We start from the raw sequence: 18,434 nt of genomic DNA on the forward strand, positions 1-18,434 counted from the left end.
TCACCCTCCGCAACATACACCCACAAGGACGCGGCGGGGCGGGAGTGCAAACACAGGTTAGTCACCACTCAGCCCTTTACTGTTTCCCACCACCGATTCCCCACAGATTATGCCGCAAACTTTAAAAGATTAAAAAGTATTTTCAAGAACATTAGCAATTTATCGCCCATGCTCTTACTCAGCGCAAGCGAGTGCCAATAGTTGTGGTCAAAGCGGATGGAGCCTGCCTCTGCCACCGACAAGCTCTTCTCCACGAAGTGGCCGTTATCTCCCCTGCATTAAGTAGGGATCGTGTCAGCGAAACTAGAGCGCTGACCTGGTTGCTGTGTGCCCGGAAGTGCCGGGCTCCTCCTCACCCTCCGCAACAAACGCCCACAAGGACGCAGCGGACCGGGCGGGAGTGCAAACACAGGTTAGTCACCACTCAGCCCTTTACTGTTTCCCACCACCGATTCCCCACAGATTATGATGCAAACTTTAAGATTAAAAAGTATTTTCAAGAATATTAGCAATTTATCGCCCACGCTCTTACTCAGTGCAAGCGAGTGCCAATAGTTGTGGTCAAAGCGGATGGAGCCTGCCTCTGCCACCGACAAGCTCTTCTCCACCACCACTAACACTACCTATTCCTTATGGCTCAGACTTTGAACATACAATAGACAGGATGATAGCTGGAGATGATTGGGATGATGCATCCTATTATAATGATGACGATAATCTTTATATAGTTCGTCAGGAGGCCAATGTGCTGGATAACTTCCCAGACACTGGGTTGAACCCCTGCACCCCCTTCCCACCATGGTTTTCTACAGGGTGCTCTTAATCTTTCGTAGTGGTTATTTGATGGCTGCCAAGTACTAGACTTACAGCTGCAAACTCTTGAGTTTAAGACCAATGTCAATACCTATAGCCTGGGCATGCTATTACAGATCCACTGCTCCCCTTCAATGATGGGTACAATAATGGGCACTTGGGCCAAACATTTTTTCTTTCCCACCGGTTATTAGGCAAGTGGCTAGAAGGAACAGAGCTGCACCTGTTGATCCACATTGTTTTACGCAAGTCCTTTGGACTGAAAGTCTGGTGGTCGAGGCATCCACCAGTAGACTAAACCCTAACGCATTCCCTACTATACCTCCTGATATGGAATCAATGTATGGAGGCACACGGCAAGACCTTGATTTCCCTGGCAAGTCTCATCCGTTGTTCTGTGAATGCCAGCTGCCTCCTGGGATGGTACTCACAAGCATTGTGAGACATGGTGAGCAAGATTTTGCTGGCAGTCCTGGAGGAATACTGCCCCACCCTTATGCAGACAATTCTAGATGGTAAAGATGCAGCGAATAACATCATCCACTCTTGACTGGACACCACTGACTTTTTGGCAGTCTGTAGCAGTGTGGTGCTCAGCACCACAAAACAATGAGATCCATGGTTGATGTTCAGGTATCACTAATAGACGTGCCGTTTGATGGCACACATCTGTAGGGGAGACAAGGCACCTCCACAGCAAGAGTCTCTCCCCCAGACCTCTCAAGTCTGTTGTCAGTGATCTGACTGCCAACATCAAGGCCCCTCAAGGGCAGCATACTACTCAGTCCTGCTTCCCTCCTGCTACTGCAACCAAACTGCTTTAGCTTGCCCTCTGTAGCATATGGCCATCCTCTTGGAGGCAGGATAAGGTATTACTTCCACGGGTGGCAGGGCACTCTCATCCAACAGATGGGTGCTTTACATAGAAAGAGTTGGGCCCCCAAAAATCTTGGAGCTTTTACGTCAATCGTACCAAGACCATTGGGTGGGTGATCAACTGTTCATGGCGTTCAGTATCGTGAAAGTGGAGAAGGCAGTGCTAAAAAGGACCTTATCACCAGGATATTCCTCTGTATAAAAATCATCTACACATTGCACACGAAACATCCCCGTAGGGTCTAAAGGCCCATTCAACCAGAGCCAAGGCTGCTACTACTGTCTGCTCTGGACATCTATTAGGCCACAATGTGGGCTTCAATCCATATGTTCACAAAACATTACCATCTTGAAGCCAGGTCTTGTAGGAAGGGCCAAATGGGCCAGATGTACGTAGCACTATTGCAATTTGTGATCAGTGTATTTGTGACCAGTATGCTATTTTGCAAACTGACCTATGAATCAGAGCTATCACAAGTATTGTGTCCATTCACAAGGTGATGAATCTGTGGGTTGAAGTATCCTTGAGAGGTAGAAGCAGCGCTCTATCCTGGTGAATAGTCTTATCTAATTGCAGATTTTTCACCACCCTACTACCTCCTCCCTGTTCAGTGGAAAGGAATCTATTATACATCTATAAAAAGGCTCCAATGTAGAGATTTGCACACTGTCACATCTGAGCACTTAAGCTCTCTGTCTGATGGCACAGGCAGAGTCTAGAAAGAAACTGAGAACTCGCAGGGGTTACTTATATATGTGGCTCCGGCCTCACCTCTAGGACGAAACAAAGTCAATGCAGAGCCACAGAGTGCCACCTGCTGATGCGAAGGAGCAATGCTGAGAAGAATCTCCAGACCTAGCCTGGCATCTCTGACCTAGCCTGGCATCTCTGAGTATTCGCAAGGTGAGGAATCTGCAGTTAGATAGAGTATCCACCAGAAAGCTTTACTGAAGGTAAGTAACTTGTTCATTTGGCACACACGGAAAACTAATCATTGTAAAGTCCAGATTAATGTTGTTTAGTAGCGGGCGTGGCTTGCAGCCTCTTGGCGGCGGACGCTTGAGCTTGGAGATCCGCGCTGGCCTCTCGATTTCTTAGCTTTTTTTGGGCGTCCTTTTCCTGCGGCCGTGTGAGGCAGCGGAGAGCGGGTGCAGGGAACTGGTGCTGCCCACAGGGGTGCTCTTCTGGACATATCCAGGGATGCAGCTACACGGCAGCGGGATCCGGGGCCTGGTCTGCCTCGCTTGCGGGACTGCCCGGAGCGGCTGATCGCTTCCTGGAGGCTGGCCCGGAGGACTCATGGGAGGAGGACCCTGCTGGTCGACGGAAGGCCTTCTGCTGCTCCTGATCATGCTCACACACCGGTGAGCTGGGCAACGGATTATCGGTGAAACAAACCCGAGTGAAGCAGCGGTCGCATTGCCGGGCCCGGGTGCCAGTGGGTTTTTGGCGTATGTGGACTAGGTGCCACCACTGCGCGGGGGATCCTGGCTCGAGCTCCTGCCTACAATTGGGGCCTATGGGTGAGTGATCTCTGCGGGGACCAGGGGGGAGCAGAACACTGGTGTCACAGGAGGCGGCCCTCCCTCACTCATCCTGTGGACTGCTGGCTAGTATCGGCCGCTTGGAGGGCACGCGAAAACATTGCACTGGCTGACAGGCCCAACAGAGGACTTTGCAAGAGCGGGGGAAGACGCGGGCGGGCTGGACTCTCGGACCCTTGATTTTGTGGTGGGAGTGGTTGGCCTGGAGCCCGCTGTGCACGGCTTGTGGGCCAGGACTGCTATCCGGGCTGTGGTGCGGTGCATATCCTGGGTACCTGGGGGCCTGTGCACCGCGTACCACACTGTGTGCAGGGGGGTCTCTGAGAGCAGCGTGGGTTGGAGTGGCGAGTGCCTCGCACTGTGGGGGTTACCTTTGCCCCTCCTTGCTTAATGGGGAAGCTGAGGGGGAAACCAGCAGTGGCCTGCCAGAACATGATGGCCTGGGGCAGGAAGACTCGCCTGAGAGGCCTGCGGACCCAGGGGTACAGCAGCAGCTGGCGTGCATCTTGCAGGCCATTACGGACACGAGGGAGGCCCTACATCAAGACATAGCCACAGTGTCAGTGGGGCTGGGGCTGCTGCGCGCTGAACACTTCAAACTGGCAGATAGGGTAGAGCAGACCGAAGCGACCCTGGCAGCGCTGGAACAGGCACAGAAATCCCTGGCTGCACAGATGGGGGCTTCTCTCTGAGGATTTTGACCTTGGAAAAATAGGCCGAAGACGCTGAGGGCCATAATCGGAGGTATAACATTCGCGTTTTGGGCCTGCCAGAAGGAGTGGAGGAGGCCAGTATGGTCCAATACCTGGAGGACTGGCTCTGCAACACGGAGGCACCGTGACCCACCGTGACCCAGTTTTTCACTCTGGAGAGAGCTCATCGGGCCCCGGCTCGCCTGCCACATCCAGGCAGGCCACCGCGGCTGGTGGTGGCCAGGCTCCTCCATTATAAAAACAGGGACCTCTTCCTGCGGACAGCACAAAACTCTGGCCCCTACATGGTGGATAAGAGCAAACTTTCAATTTTTCCAGACTACACGCTAGAAGTTCAACAACGCCGTGCTTCTTTCCTGGCCGTCAAGAGATGAAGGTCTTCAATATTCTTTGATGTTTCCGGCTCGGCTTCTAATTATCCTTGATGACACGACTCACTTTTGCGATGACCCGTCGGATGCATGGGACTAGCTTGAAACGTACAAGATGGGACGCCTGCAGGCTGAGAGACCTGGGGCGCACGCTTCCCAGGTGCGGCTCCCTCGGTGTCACCGTGGACCACGATGGCACTCTACCACCCTGAAGACACCCAGCTCCTCCCAGACTGCAAAGGAGAGGTCGGAAGCACTGAGGGCTGTGTCTGAACTACTCCGAGATCGGAAGCAGGTATCACCAGTTGGCACAGAATCTGACAAGACTTCTGAGGGCACGGACACTGAAGGATCTCAAACGAGTAGCTTGCAGTTGCCACATGTCACGCCGAGCACGGCTGAAGACATTGTTTGATGGATTTTTATTTGTCCCTAATTATAATTGTCTAACTAGTTTTCCTTAACAGGTGTTCAGAAGCAGGTACCGGTTTAGGGAACTTTTGAATTGCATAGAGTATATTGTGGATGTTTGATTGTATGTTGGCCGCAGTGGGAGGGGAGTGTACATGGGGTTTTAAGGAGAAGTGACCTGGGGATGGGGGGTGCTGTATTACATGGGGCTTGGGCACAATAGACTTCACCTACTTTTGTAGACAATTGTCACCGGACTGCAAACACTTTTCCCCTTTGTTCCTCTGTAGCCAATAGAGGGCAGTTCGTTTTCAGATAGTTTGGATGGGGCCTAGTTCTTTCGTGCCTGTCCTGGGGTGGGGGCATTGGGGTTGTTGTTCTTTCTATAGTAAGGGGATGTTTAGGGGATGTTGGCATAACATTTTGAACGTGCACCTGCTGAGATGAAGTGTATAATTTGGAATGTCAGGGGCATGCATACCATGTTACAAAGGCATAAGATACATGCATATTTAGTGCATTGGGGAATCCAACTGGCTTTCCTTCAAGAAACTTATATATCGCACACAGCGAAGATGTGGCGTTGCAGCGTAGATGGAGAGGGCAGGTTTTTTGCACAACCTCTTCAGCCTTTGCGAGGGGGGTGTTGATCTGGGTTCGGGTGGGGAATTCCTTTCCAACCCACATGCCAGCTAAAAGACCCTGATGGCGATACATCTTAGTGGCGGGCCGTCTGAATGGTAGGGATGTGGTGCTGGCCAGTATATATGCACCAAACGTGGGGCAAGCAACCTTTTTTACACACTTGTCAGGGAAATTTGCTCCATTTTTTACTGGGTCCGTCCTCATGGGTAGAGATTTAAATTCTGTTGCAGATGTCTCACTGGATAGGTCTCACCCGCCTCTCCCGGATGCCCCAGCCCACAATCTATCAAGGCTTCGGTGAGATTGGCAGCATAGCTGGGGGCTGGTGGACACATGGAGAGCGCACCATCCGAATGATCGGGACAATTCTTTCTTCTCCGCCCTGCACGCCCTCCATTTCCGGCTAGATGCGATGCTCTGTTCCCCTGACATACACGCATAGGTTCAGCACAGTGAGTACCTCACCAGGAAGCTGTCAGATCATAATCTTTTGCTCTTGCGCATCAACCTATTGCCGGGATGCTCTAGTATCCCAACTTGGAGCCTGACTCCAGAGTCATTGGAAGATCAGGTATTTCGTGAGATGGTAGGTACTGGGATCGATAATTATTTTCAGGAAAACACAAGCACCGCCTCTTCCCTGGCGGTGGAATGGGACGCATTAAAAAGTGTAGTAAGAGGGCAATGTATTGTGAATAAGGTGGGGGTGTGGAGAGTGCTGTTGCAGGACCTAGAGAGGGCAGATCGGAAGCTGAGGGAGGCAGAGAGGGAGAGTCCTAACCACGCGATCGCCACCAGGAATTAGTGGACGCGAGAGAGGAGGTTGCGGTGCAAGTTGAAAGGCTGTGCTGCTTTGCTTATAAAAGGTACGTAGCATGTGCTTATGTGGAACAGGATAAGTCTGGGGCGTAACTGGCATGGTTGGCCAAGCCAGCGAGAAGGGGCATGGTCATATTGTAGCTTCACGGCGCTGAGGGAGAAATCCATTATACGCAGCAGGGGATTAATAATCAGGTCTGGTCTTATTATACAGACCTATACCAGAGCTAGGTGGTCCCTAACGTGGAAGCCAGTCAATATTTTTTGGAGAGGGTAGATCTTCCAGCATTGGATAGGGAACGGGCTGAGCTGTTGGGTCAAGACATCACTATAGGGGAAGTTCGTGGAGCAATTAAACACATGAAGAAAAAAAGAAAGACCCCTGGGGTGGATGGCCTACCCGTGGAGTTTTATAGTGCGTATGTTGAACTTCTGGCTCCTCCGCTAGTGACCCTATATGACGCCACACGAAAAGAGTACCTTTTTACCAGTCACTACTCGTGAATTAGTAATTATACCACTTTTAAAACCAGGAAAGCCTCTCCATGACAGGACGGCCTATTGTCCGTTGTCAATGAGGACTACCGACTATAAGATTTTGAGTCGAATACTGGTGACCCGTCTGCTTCCATATATGGTGCAACTGGTATACATGGATCGAACGGGGTTTAAACCTTCTCGGAACGCAACTCAGAATGTGCGACGCCTCCTTAATATTTTGGATGCTGATTCGTATCCCAAGCCTTCTGCTGCTGTGTTGCAGTAGATATCGAGAAGGCTTGCGACAGCTTGGAATGGCCATACTTGTTTCAAGTGATGCTGCGTTTTGGTCTGGGGGATGATTTTGTGGACCGGACGGCTCTTTTATATCGCCAGTCTAGAGCACAGGTTAAAACGGGCGGGATGATTTCAGAAGCCTGCTATGTGGGCAGGGTAACAAGACAGGGCTGCCCCCTAACCCCATTGCTGTTTGGCCTGGCTATGGAGCCGCTGGCGGCACAGGCCAGGATGGGCTTGCATTATCAGGGGCTTCGGGTGTGCGAACAAGTCCACCACATCGCACTTTATGCTGACGACCACCTTATGTTTTTGGCAGACACAGAAGACGCTCTTCGAGGTGCTAAGACTCTGCTGGCTGAACTTGGAGCCATTTCCGGTCTTAAAGTAAACTGGGCAAAGACTTGTTTTTCCTGCAGCGTCAACGGCTGAAGGCCCACTGACAACGCAGGGCATACAATGGGAGCATCAATGCCTGACGTACCTCGGTACCCATATTTATTATACTCAACCGGACTTATTGAAGGGTAACGTGGGTAGGGCCATTAGGGGACTCAAGGGTTGTAGCGAGTTCTGGGGCACGCTTCCTCTCTCGGTAGCTGGGCGGGTGGCTCTGCTCAAGATGATAGCGCTCCCCCGACTACTATATTATTTCAGAACGCTGCCTATTTGGATCCCAGCCTCTGTTTTCAGGCAACTCCGGTCAATGGTGATCAGGTTTCTCTGGTCCTCGGGAGGGCGGAGGGTAGCACTTGACATAATGATGAGACCAAGGTCAGAGGGTGGATTGGCAGTCCTGGATTATGAAACGTACTATTTAGCGGCGCAATTGCAATGGCTGACTCAGACGTTTATATGGACATCTCGAGCCCCGCCTGATATGGGTGGGAATCAAGCTACTAGAGTCTGGCTGTCGTGATTGATATTACAATTGCCACTCCCGACCTTCGCCCTCACCTGATAAATGGTGACTTTTAAACTTTGTTGGAACAGAAGCCAAAGTCGAGCACAGATTGCGCGCCCATATGCCCTGGATATCCCATTGGTAATGTTTACTGCCTGCCCCACGGGAACGACGGGCGGAGAGAGGCCTGGACACCATGGGGGACCTATTTGAGGATGGCGCTGTCCTACCTTATGATGCATTGCAGGACAGGTTTGAGCTGGCCCGAGGGGACTACTTGGCGAATATGGCGCTTATGACGGCCGTTCATGCACATTTGAAGGAGGGGCTGAGAGAGCCTCCAACCTCCATGGCTTGTCAATATGTAGTTATGGCAGAGGGCAACATTAAAGCGGTCACGTGTCTATATTGTCGAATGACTCACCCCTCTGTGCCCATTTCAACAAAAATGGGAGGCAGACTTGGGAGTGGAAATCCCTGAGAAAGCATGATCGGGTATACTGGAATGAGCATGGAAAAGTACGAGTAATGTGCGCTTCCAACTGGTACATTTTTATATACTCCACAGGGCTTATCTTACGCCAGCTAAGATTAACCAGCAGTTTAAAGTGAATTTGGCAATGTGTCTGCGCTGCAGTACAGTGGAAGCAGATTTCTTACACATGATGTGGGGATGCCCTCAGCTGGGAACATATTGGGAGGAGGTGGTCACATTGCTGCAGGAAATTACAGCTAGAGACATTGAGCCCACCATAGGCCTCTGCTTGATGCACTGCTTCCCTCACACCTCTAAGAACAAGGTAACAAGTAAATTCATAGATCTAGGGCTATTGCTGGCGAATGGGGAAGTCACAATCCACTGGAAGGCCAAGAAGGGTCCTAGCTATTGGAGATGGCGAGCTGAATTTCTTAAGTGGGCAGAATGTGAGGGGGCTACGAGGCTGCAGCTGGCGACCCGCGCCAACAGTGAAAGGGTGCTGAAGGTGGCAAGGGCCTGGGAAACATTGGTGATGTATTTAAAAGTACCGGACACAAACTCTGATTTAGATTCAGACGCGTCAGCACTAGATGGGTCACCTTGATGATGTCCCCTATCCTGGAGAGATGTCACTATTATATCTTGTTTTGTGGCTATCTTTGGCAACAGAGAACTGTGTCATTGCTTGATGTTTAGTTTTGGTTACTACCAATGCAGCTGATTCTTGTATTCATGAATACATGTATATAGATGTTACGCATACAGGGAGGGGGTGGGATGTAGGAGAAGGGTGGGAGTTTGCATTTCAGCAATCCAGGTTCATGACGAGAGGGCACATGTATCTTCCTGTTGACCTTTAGACAAGAGAGACTACTATGATTGAATCGAAATGATGGGCAGAAGGGACGTATAAATAGCGGTACCCGGGACTGCAAATTGTAATGATATGCACATTTACATGTTATTAGGCCTTGCCCTAGCTCATCCTATGCTGTATTGCATGTTAAACTGATTGCATTATTATTTGCATATTGTATCTTAATTGGTTGTTTACATTAAAAAAATAAAAATATATTTAAATAAAAACAATTCTGTTATTTGGTACAGGTGAGGGACACCCTGGCGCTAATAAAAAAGCAGAATAGATCCTACTGTCCCCATTTATAATATAGATATGGGTGTATCATAGCATGGGATCAGATTGGATACTTGATTTATCCTGCAAGTAGATGGCAAATTGCGGTTTTCAAAACCAGGAGTTAACATTGTCTCAGTTTATGTTGTACCCAAATAATCATTAGGACTCCTAAATGGAACATCTACTCTAGTGTTAGGAAGATTTAGCCCAAATGCTTGGCCATGGCATTCTTCCTGATTAATGTAGTACCACTACATATATTTGAATAGAATCTTGTCATTCACCCTACATTTTGTTTACAGTCCCTGTGGATGATCGTCCCAGAAGTGCACAGAGCTCACCAGACCTTGCAGCGGGGAGGATTCGGCCGGTAAGTCATGTCTCAGATCTATAAACCATAAGATTAGGAAGTGAGAAGAGACAGGTCATATCGGGAAGAGGCAAGAATACCAGAAGAGATAGCTGTATCCTTTCCTCCTGCATTTTGATATGTATGTTTGCACAGTGGTGGCTGGGGACATTTCAAAGTGGTGGGGTGTAAAAGTTGGGGATGAGGTTTACTTAGTGAGCAAGTACAGCCGGCATAAGTATGTTCAGCCCATACATCATTCACCCAATCATCACCATTCATTCATCCATGTTTCTATCATCCAGTGCATTCATCTCTTCATGCATACATACATACATACATACATACATCTAGAGACTCTCCCTTTCACTCATCCACCCACCCATCCCTCGCCAAGCACCCTGCCAGCAGACATTGAGGGCACTCAAGCCTTGGGTCAGGAGATGATTCTAGAAATGAGAACACAGCACTTCAGGGGGATATAACGCACTTCAACAATGCACTTAAAAGTGTCCCTTCCTCAGCGAGGACTCAGATGCCAACTTGTAATGCAAATTTCATGTGTCCAGGTCATCAAAATGTAGTCGCTCTGGGGTTAATTCATAGCATATGTCATGTGCCAGCACGTAGAGCTTCCAAGGTAGGTAACTCCTCGTGCCTCTGTAATGACTCTCGAAACCCATTTGAACAGCTTTATGTTTTACAGCCTGGCTTCTAATTTTAATAGAAGTGTGTTTGTTTTTACTGTTTTTGCTAGTTTTAGGAGGCATCTCTCTGTGCGTTCTCACTTATTGTGGTGTCATTGGGAACAAATGATGTGGGATGTCACTTTCGTGATGCCTATGATATGGGTAAAATTAAACAATTAAGGAATGCATCTAACAGCATGTAACAGCGTCATAAACATCATGCCATCTGAAGTGTGAACCTGAGTGTGCAAGGCTTGTCACACGGCCACAAGATACAATTCCTGCGCAATAACTAGGTGCCAGAGCTTGAAATTAAACGGGTACTTGGAAGGTAGATTTGTAATAGGTATTGGCATTGCTAATTAGCCACCCCTCCTGGACTTGTTACACCGCCCCTCAGGCTGCAAGCAAATGTACAGAGGGAGTAGCCAGGTGCCCGGTCCTAGTAAAGGACTTATTTCTAAAAATACGCACAGGGTACCTCACACAGGGGCGCAACGCTGCTTTGCCCTGAGGAGGAACCGCCCTTCTCTGAAACCATATGCGATAAGGACATGCTAAGAGTGTATCGAGTATCCCAGCACAGGGGCACCCCACCAGGTATCCATCTTTGTCAGCGCTACTGAACCAACACTGATCAAATAGAGACAAATTCTAGGCCTGACAGGTGGGCGTGAATTGCCCAAGTGAATGCTCGGAGCGAATGATGGAATGATTGCAGTCTGTGTGTCTGTCTTTTAGGCAATATGCCTTTTTGGGCTTCAGAGAAGGTTGTTGTCAGTTGGCAGCCACAACCCCGTTGTAGGAATGAGCAGCTTCATCTGGGTGGAGACAGTGAAACTTATGTGCTGTTGTTGCTGAGCCCATGTGTAAGCATGCCCTCCCCTGGCAGTCACCCCGGTACCGTAGTCAGGCGGCCGGCAGGGTAGGCCGACTGGAACCCTTAAGGGAGATGCTGTTTGCAGGCAAAGATGCCAAGATCAAAGGAGAATGGGTGTAGTTGCTGGGACTAAGGAGCCAGCATTCATCATCATTTTGACTTCGTGCCACTCTCTTCTATTCATGTACTTTAGCTCGGCCTCTCTCCTCTGACCTAGACTCTTAGGGTAAAGGGTGGAGGGTCAAACGTGAGGGGTATCAGGGACACTGTAAGTTATCATTGTAGCTCAGTCTGGATTTAGCATGTCTCAAACACCCTCTCATCTAGTGTTTGAAGTGGAACCTAGGCTACTTTACATGAAGGAGGAAGGGGGGACAGACGCTCGTGGAGGAGATATTGATGAGGGAGAGAACCAGGAGAGGCAGCAAAGGTGGAGGCAGGAGGTGAGGAGTTAGATAGTTCAAGGAAACGGTATGAAGAGACTCAAATTTCTAGTGACAAATGGAGGGTGGTAATAAGTAGTAGGGATAAGTGGTGAGGGAGAGGGGGTGATTAAACAAAACGTGGTTCTGTCGGGTGGCTAGACCAATTACTTTGAGTAAGGCTGTGTTAAGCTCATAAACGATTGAAAAGAATGATAATAAATTACATTCAGATACACCTCTCAAACACCAGATTTTAGTTCAAGGTTTTTATGTATGAAACAATCAACATTGTATTGTACTGGAATTACTTCATCCCAATTTAAATACAATAACATTTAAAAACATGTGAATAGGTGACTGTAGGTGAACATAGTGACTAGTGAGACAAATTGAGTGACACTTATTTACAAATCTATACAATATTGTACAAAGGTGAGTGGGAACTGGGAGGGTTAGGGCAAAGTCTTTGGTTATGGTGGTCAGAGTTCTAAATGAGTGCTCCAAGGACACAGATGGTCACTACGCCTGTTCCTGGAGAATTCTTGACCAATGTAGAGCGTCGACGTTTCGACCCTTTGGTGCCCCAATCGGTGGTCACGGCGGGTCTTTATCAAGACAGGGAGGGGGGGGGGACAGAAGGTCGAAGAATCGATGGATGGAGTAATCACACCCTGAAGGAAAGCCTGTGGTCAATCCAGTACAAACGGAGAGATGCTTCCGTAGCAGGTCCGAGCACCGACAGAAAGCGTGTGCAATGGCTTTGAACAAAGGGTCGAAACGTCGACGCTCTACATTGGTCAAGAAATCTCCAGGAACAGGCGTAGTGACCATCTGTGTCCTTGGAGCACTCATTTAGAACTCTGACCACCATAACCAAAGACTTTGCCCTAACCCTCCCAGTTCCCACTCACCTTTGTACAATATTGTATAGATTTGTAAATAAGTGTCACTCAATTTGTCTCACTAGTCACTATGTTCACCTACAGTCACCTATTCACATGTTTTTAAATGTTATTGTATTTAAATTGGGATGAAGTAATTCCAGTACAATACAATGTTGATTGTTTCATACATAAAAACCTTGAACTAAAATCTGGTGTTTGAGAGGTGTATCTGAATGTAATTTATTATCATTCTTTTCAATTGTTTATGAGCTTAACACAGCCTTACTCAAAGTAATTGGTCTAGCCACCCGACAGAACCACGTTTTGTTTAATCACACATACCCAGGTTCTGAGGGACACAGGGTTACTCCTTTTTGTTAAACCGAGGGAGAGGGGGTGGGCAACAATTACAACACCAAAACATACAGGAAAAAAATAACTTACCTGCCGCTCGCCGCATCGCCGGTCTTCCTCTCCTCTCTTCCTCTCCTCTCGGTCTCCATTACAGCACAGGCTTCCAGACTCTCTATGGCCAATCTCAGCACTTCTCTCATGTTCCTGGCAGCATGAGTGAATCTTCAGGATTGGCTTGAGCTCCCTGGATTTCCGCTTCCAGAGAGACTGGGAGCCTGTGCCTGGTGTCTCCAACCTGGCGACGCAGCTCGTGTAGGAGACATGTCAGTGCGCTTGTCAGTTCAGTCGTCCTGAGACAGCCAGCCAAACCGACATGCGCACTGACAACAGTGCCCACCACTCCTCCTATGCCCGTGTTCAGGATGCCCCTGCCCCCTAAACTTGGCCCTATGAAGGAAAATAAAATGATAAAAAACCTGTTTTATTATTTTATTTTTCACATTTTGCAGCTGCTGGCGGGGGGGGCGCACCTCTTCCATAACAGAGGAGCCGCCGCTGGTTTTCATGATTAAATACATTCTCTTTCAGTTCTCTCCCTACACTTAACCATCACCACTTTAAAGTAGTTCAGGGTACTCATTTACAGTCGATTCACAGCTCATGAATTTATAATACTGTACGTACAACAAAATGAAAATCAATTAATCAATCAATCAAAACATTTGTAAAGCGCGCTACATACCCGTGAGGGTCTCAAGGCGCTGGGGGGAGGTGGGGGGGAGGGGGGCTGCTGCTACTGATCAAAGAGCTAGGTTTTGAGAAGTCTTCTGAAGGCAAGCAGGTCCTGGGTCTGTCGTAGTTTGGTAGGGAGAGTGTTCCAGGTCTTGGCGGCGAGGTAGGAGAAGGATCTGTCGCCGGCGGTGGTTTTCCAGATGCGTGAAACTGTGGCGAGGGCGAGGTTGGCAGAGCGGAGGCTGCAGTGGCGGTGTAGAAGCTGAGTTGGTCGTTGAGGTATGCTGGTCCGGCGTTGTGTAGGGCTTTGCGTGCGTGGATGAGGAGTTTGACGGTGATCCTCTTGTTGACGGGGAGCCAATGCAGGCCTCTCAGGTGGGGTGTGATGTGGCTGCGTCGGGGGGCGTCGAGGATCAGTTGTGCCGAGGCGTTTCGGATCCGTTGTAGCCGTCTCAGGAGCTTGGTTGTTGTTCCTGCGTAGAGGGCGTTCCCGTAGTCCAGTCTGCTGGTGACGAGGGCCTAGGTGACAGTTTTTCTCATGTCGGAGGAGATCCATTTGAAGATCCTCCGGAGCATTCGGAGGGTGTTGGAGCAGGACGCGGAGACGGCGTTGACTTGCTTGGTCATGGAGAGGGCGGAGTTTAGGATGACCCCCAGGTTGCGTGCGTGGTCGGTGGGTTCTGGGGCTGTTCCTAGCGATGTTGGCCACCAGGAGTCGGCCCAGGCTGATGGGGTGGGGCCGAGAATGAGGACCTCCATCTTGTCGGAGTTCAGCTTCAGCCTGCCGTTCATTAGGCGACGGCCTTCATTCCTCTGTGGAGATTGGCTTTGGCGGTGTGGGGGTCTTTGGTGAAGGATATGATCAGCTGGGTGTCATTGGCGTAGGAGATGATGTTGAGGCTGTGTTGTTGGGCGAGTGGTGCCATGTAGATATTGAACAGTGTCGGGCTGAGGGAAGATCCCTGTGGGACGCCGCAGATGATCTCGGTGGTCTTGGAGCGGAAGGGTGGGAGGCGGATGCTCTGGGTTTTGCCGGAGAGGAAGGATGTGGTCCAGGCCAGGGCCTTCTCTTGGATTCCAGCGTCATGGAGGCGTGCTGTTAGGGTGCTGTAACAGAAGGATGCTGGTAGGTCCAGAAGGATGAGGGCGGGTGTTTCTCCTTTGTCCATCAGGATCCTGATGTTGTCAGTGGCGGCGATGAGGGCGGTCTCGGTACTGTGCTTGCTGCGGAAGCCGTACTGGGATGGGTCCAGGATGTTGTTGTCTTCGAGGGAGCGGGTCAGCTGTCTGTTGACAGTCTTCTCCGTGACTTTCGCCGGGAAAGGGAGCAAGGAGATGGGCCAGAAGTTCTTGAGGTCCTTGGGGTCCGCCTTGGGTTTCTTCAGTAGGGCGTTGATCTCGGCGTGCTTCCAGCTCTCCGGAAAAGTTGCTGTCTCGAAGGAGATGTTGATTGTTTTCCGGAGATGGGGTGCGGTGGCTGTGCTGGCTTTGTTGAAAACATGCTGAGGGCATGGGTCAGATGGGGATCCGGAGTGGATGGAGTTCATGGTCTTGATGGTGTCTTCGGCGCTGACGTTGGACCAGGCGGTCAGGTGACTGGTGCGGGTGGAGGTCGCAGGGGTCGTGGTCTCGGCGGTGGATGTGGGGGTGTTGGTGTTGAAGCTGTTGTGGATGTCGGTGATCTTGCGGTGAAAGAAGGTGGCCAGTGAGTCGCACAGGTCTTGTGATGGTGGAATGTCGTTGGTGTTGGAGCTGGGGTTGGAGAGTTCTTTCACGATGTTGAAGAGCTCTTTGGTGTTGTGTGCGTTGTTGTCTAGGCGGTCCTTGAAGGCGGTCCTTGAAGGCGGTCCTGATGAGTTGGTGGTGTCTGCGGGTGGCGTTCTTGTGGGCTGTGTAGCTGTCTGGTGTTCGGTCGCGGAGCCAGTTCTTCTCCAGCTTCTGACAGGTGCCCTTGGAGGTCCGGAGGTCTTCAGTGAACCAAGCGGCTTTCTTGTTGGTGTGATTGGTTGCGGGGGTCTTGAGTGGGGCAAGGGTGTTGGCGCAGTCGTTAATCCACTGTTTGAGGTTGATAGCGGCAGTGTCGGGGGGGTCAGCGGGTGGTCCCAGGGCGAGGGTGGTGGTCAGTTGGTCCTTGGTGACCTAGCCCCAGCAGCGGCATGGCAACTGTTGGGTGCGGTGATGTGTGGTGGGTTTCCTGAAGGTGAAGTGGACGGTTCTGAGAATGCGGAATTAAAACAGGCAACAAGGAGATATACAAAAATTAAGTACAGGCAGCACAGCAGAAGCAAAATACAGGCAGCACAGCAGAAGCAAAAAAAAATTGCACTTGCCTGTGACCATAAGTTTACAACTTGTTTCTTTTATAAGGTATCATGTGACATCCCACCTTCCCTGGTTGGGTCAGATGAGGGAATCATTTTTGTGTGTGTCTGTGGGTGTAGGTGCGTGCGCGGATGCTCTGTACTGAAATTTGTTGCAAAGATTCACTGCTTGCCTAAAGGCTGTTCCTGGCACAACCACAAAAGACTAACTCTGCTTCCATGCCTCCTTTCTCACAGCTGCGAGCGCCCCCTCCACCACCCACAAAAACATCAGAAGCGGATTCTGAAGAACACTGCTGACAACCGAGCTGCTTGCATATATTCTAAGCTTCAGTATCTTCAGCTTGACTTCAGCATGGACCAAACAAAGGGAGTCCTCAAAGCCTCCTCCTTGTGCCATGAATATGCGGACAAATGTGTCATGGGTACATTGCAGATAAAGTTCCGTTCATTGGACGACCAAGCAATCCTTTTGACCTACCTCTGCTTAATAATTATGAACATGAGCTTTAGCTTTCATAGAGGTAGCCTGCTGACATATAAACTAGTGGACTTAATATGCTTCAGCTTCAAGAAGATCCTTATTGAGAGGTACAACGATGTCAGGCTCATCGGCCAGTGAAAAACATGCATCAAGATGGCGAAAGTAGCCTAATGCCTCATCGTGAATGCACCTTATCTAAATCCAGTTGCTGTGTGCTCATTCAGAGGGAATGCCAGGCTCCATATTAGCTGTTCCTTTCTACTTTTCCAGGCTGTAAGATGTACAGAATGACTGAACATGTCTTTATTTTATCTGGTATTGTTTCTAAGCATACTTCAATGTGCAACTCCTGCTGGAACAGGTCATTCAAAAACTGGAAAGTATCATTAGCCAACAACCCACTTCTGTCATTTTCTCTAGATCTTCCGATTTTCTTTTCTTACACTTACCCCTTCACAAATATGTAGTACAACCATCTTCCTCCTCTTATTCCATTCCCAGGCATGCATTCATGCATGTTTTTTCCCTAAATACGTTGAGCAAACTTAAACAATATAAGCCAGAGCAATTGTCGATCTGACAAGCTGATCCAGTGCTTGTTTGTCTCACAGTTTTAAATGATACGGGTACTATTAACAATGCAAAATGTATGGATTAATAGAGGTTAGCCTGATCTGTCATGGAGTGGTGTAATATGGAATAAGAGCATTGGTTACAGGAAGCTCTGGTTTGTCTCAGGCTCGCCATATACCCAGAAGCCAGTGCTAAATGTTTTAGTTTAAACCATCCCCCAACTTACTCATCCCTGCAACTGGTGTTTACTGTCCTTAGCTCCCTTTCCCGTCTTAGTCCCGCCCATCAGCCTCGAGGGCACGTGGCGGCAGGAAGTCACGTGGTGTTCTCAGTGCTCTCATGGGCTTTCCTATCCTTCTCTTGCAACCCCTTCGAGCATTCCTCTGAACTGTTTATGTTGGTTTAAATAACTTTTCGTTGCTGTTGTGGATAAACAACCCCTGGAGAATCAAAGCAACTTTTCTCCATCCTTCGTGGGACTCGCTTGCTTGGTGGTGCCGCCTGCCTACCACGGACTAATTAATGGGCCAGCCAAGCTCAGCGAGCGGAAATGAACCCTTCAGGAACTGCTTACTCTGCAACCCACTGAAATGCACGGCAGCCTCTTGCTCAACCCGACCCGTGCCAAGCACGGCAAAGCCTTTCACAGCCCGGCAGAAGGGTTCATTTGGGAATATGAGGCCAGCAGAAGGGTTTATTTGGGAATAAGAGGACCTCTGAGGCGAGGGCGGATCCACACATCCCACCTGCTCCTCTCTCAGCTCTAATTTATTGCGTTGCTTTGCAAAACCTTTGTTCTGGCTGCATTTGGTAATTGAGGACAGAAGTGCAATGTACTGTACACACTGTGAACTTCAAAGAAGAAGACGAACACATGAAAGACCTGGAATCCGTGGAACTGTGACAAATAAAGACACGCACACACAGCTGAGTTTTACACTTTTAATGGCATTTGCTTGCTTTATTTACAGTGTAGTGATAATGCCCCAGGCCTGATAGTATGTTGACCAGGGGGACATCGTCTGAGGGTGAGAGGAAGACGGCAGTGTTTGCAAAGAGTGGGTACATAAGTTACACTGGGTTCAGAATCATCGCTTTCAAGGCACTCGCCTAACATACATTACAGGCCCAAAGGAGATTGGGGTTGCTGAATGCTTCGGGCTATCCCTTTCAAGGCACTTGCCAATCCATTGCCTGGGTTCAACAGTTTCAAGTTATCCGTCCTTTCCCTTACCAAACGATCAGGCCTTGAC

At 49.4% G+C, this 18,434-nt stretch overlaps 1 protein-coding gene across 1 annotated transcript in view; it reads left to right on the forward strand.

The window, feature by feature from the left end:
- Window positions 1–18,127, forward strand: part of FCHSD1 (FCH and double SH3 domains 1) — a 309,094-nt gene extending 290,967 nt beyond the window's left edge. The window contains exons 19-20 of the mRNA XM_086931360.1: window positions 9,793–9,860; window positions 16,362–18,127. Coding sequence (XP_086787486.1) covers window positions 9,793–9,860; window positions 16,362–16,424 — 131 coding nt within the window. The 3' untranslated portion in view covers window positions 16,425–18,127. The remainder of the gene's footprint in view (window positions 1–9,792; window positions 9,861–16,361) is intronic.
- Window positions 18,128–18,434: the final 307 nt, after the last annotated feature.

Source organism: Lissotriton vulgaris, chromosome 7 (genome assembly GCF_964263255.1).
Source record: "Lissotriton vulgaris chromosome 7, aLisVul1.2, whole genome shotgun sequence".
Taxonomy (NCBI): Eukaryota; Metazoa; Chordata; class Amphibia; order Caudata; family Salamandridae; genus Lissotriton; species Lissotriton vulgaris.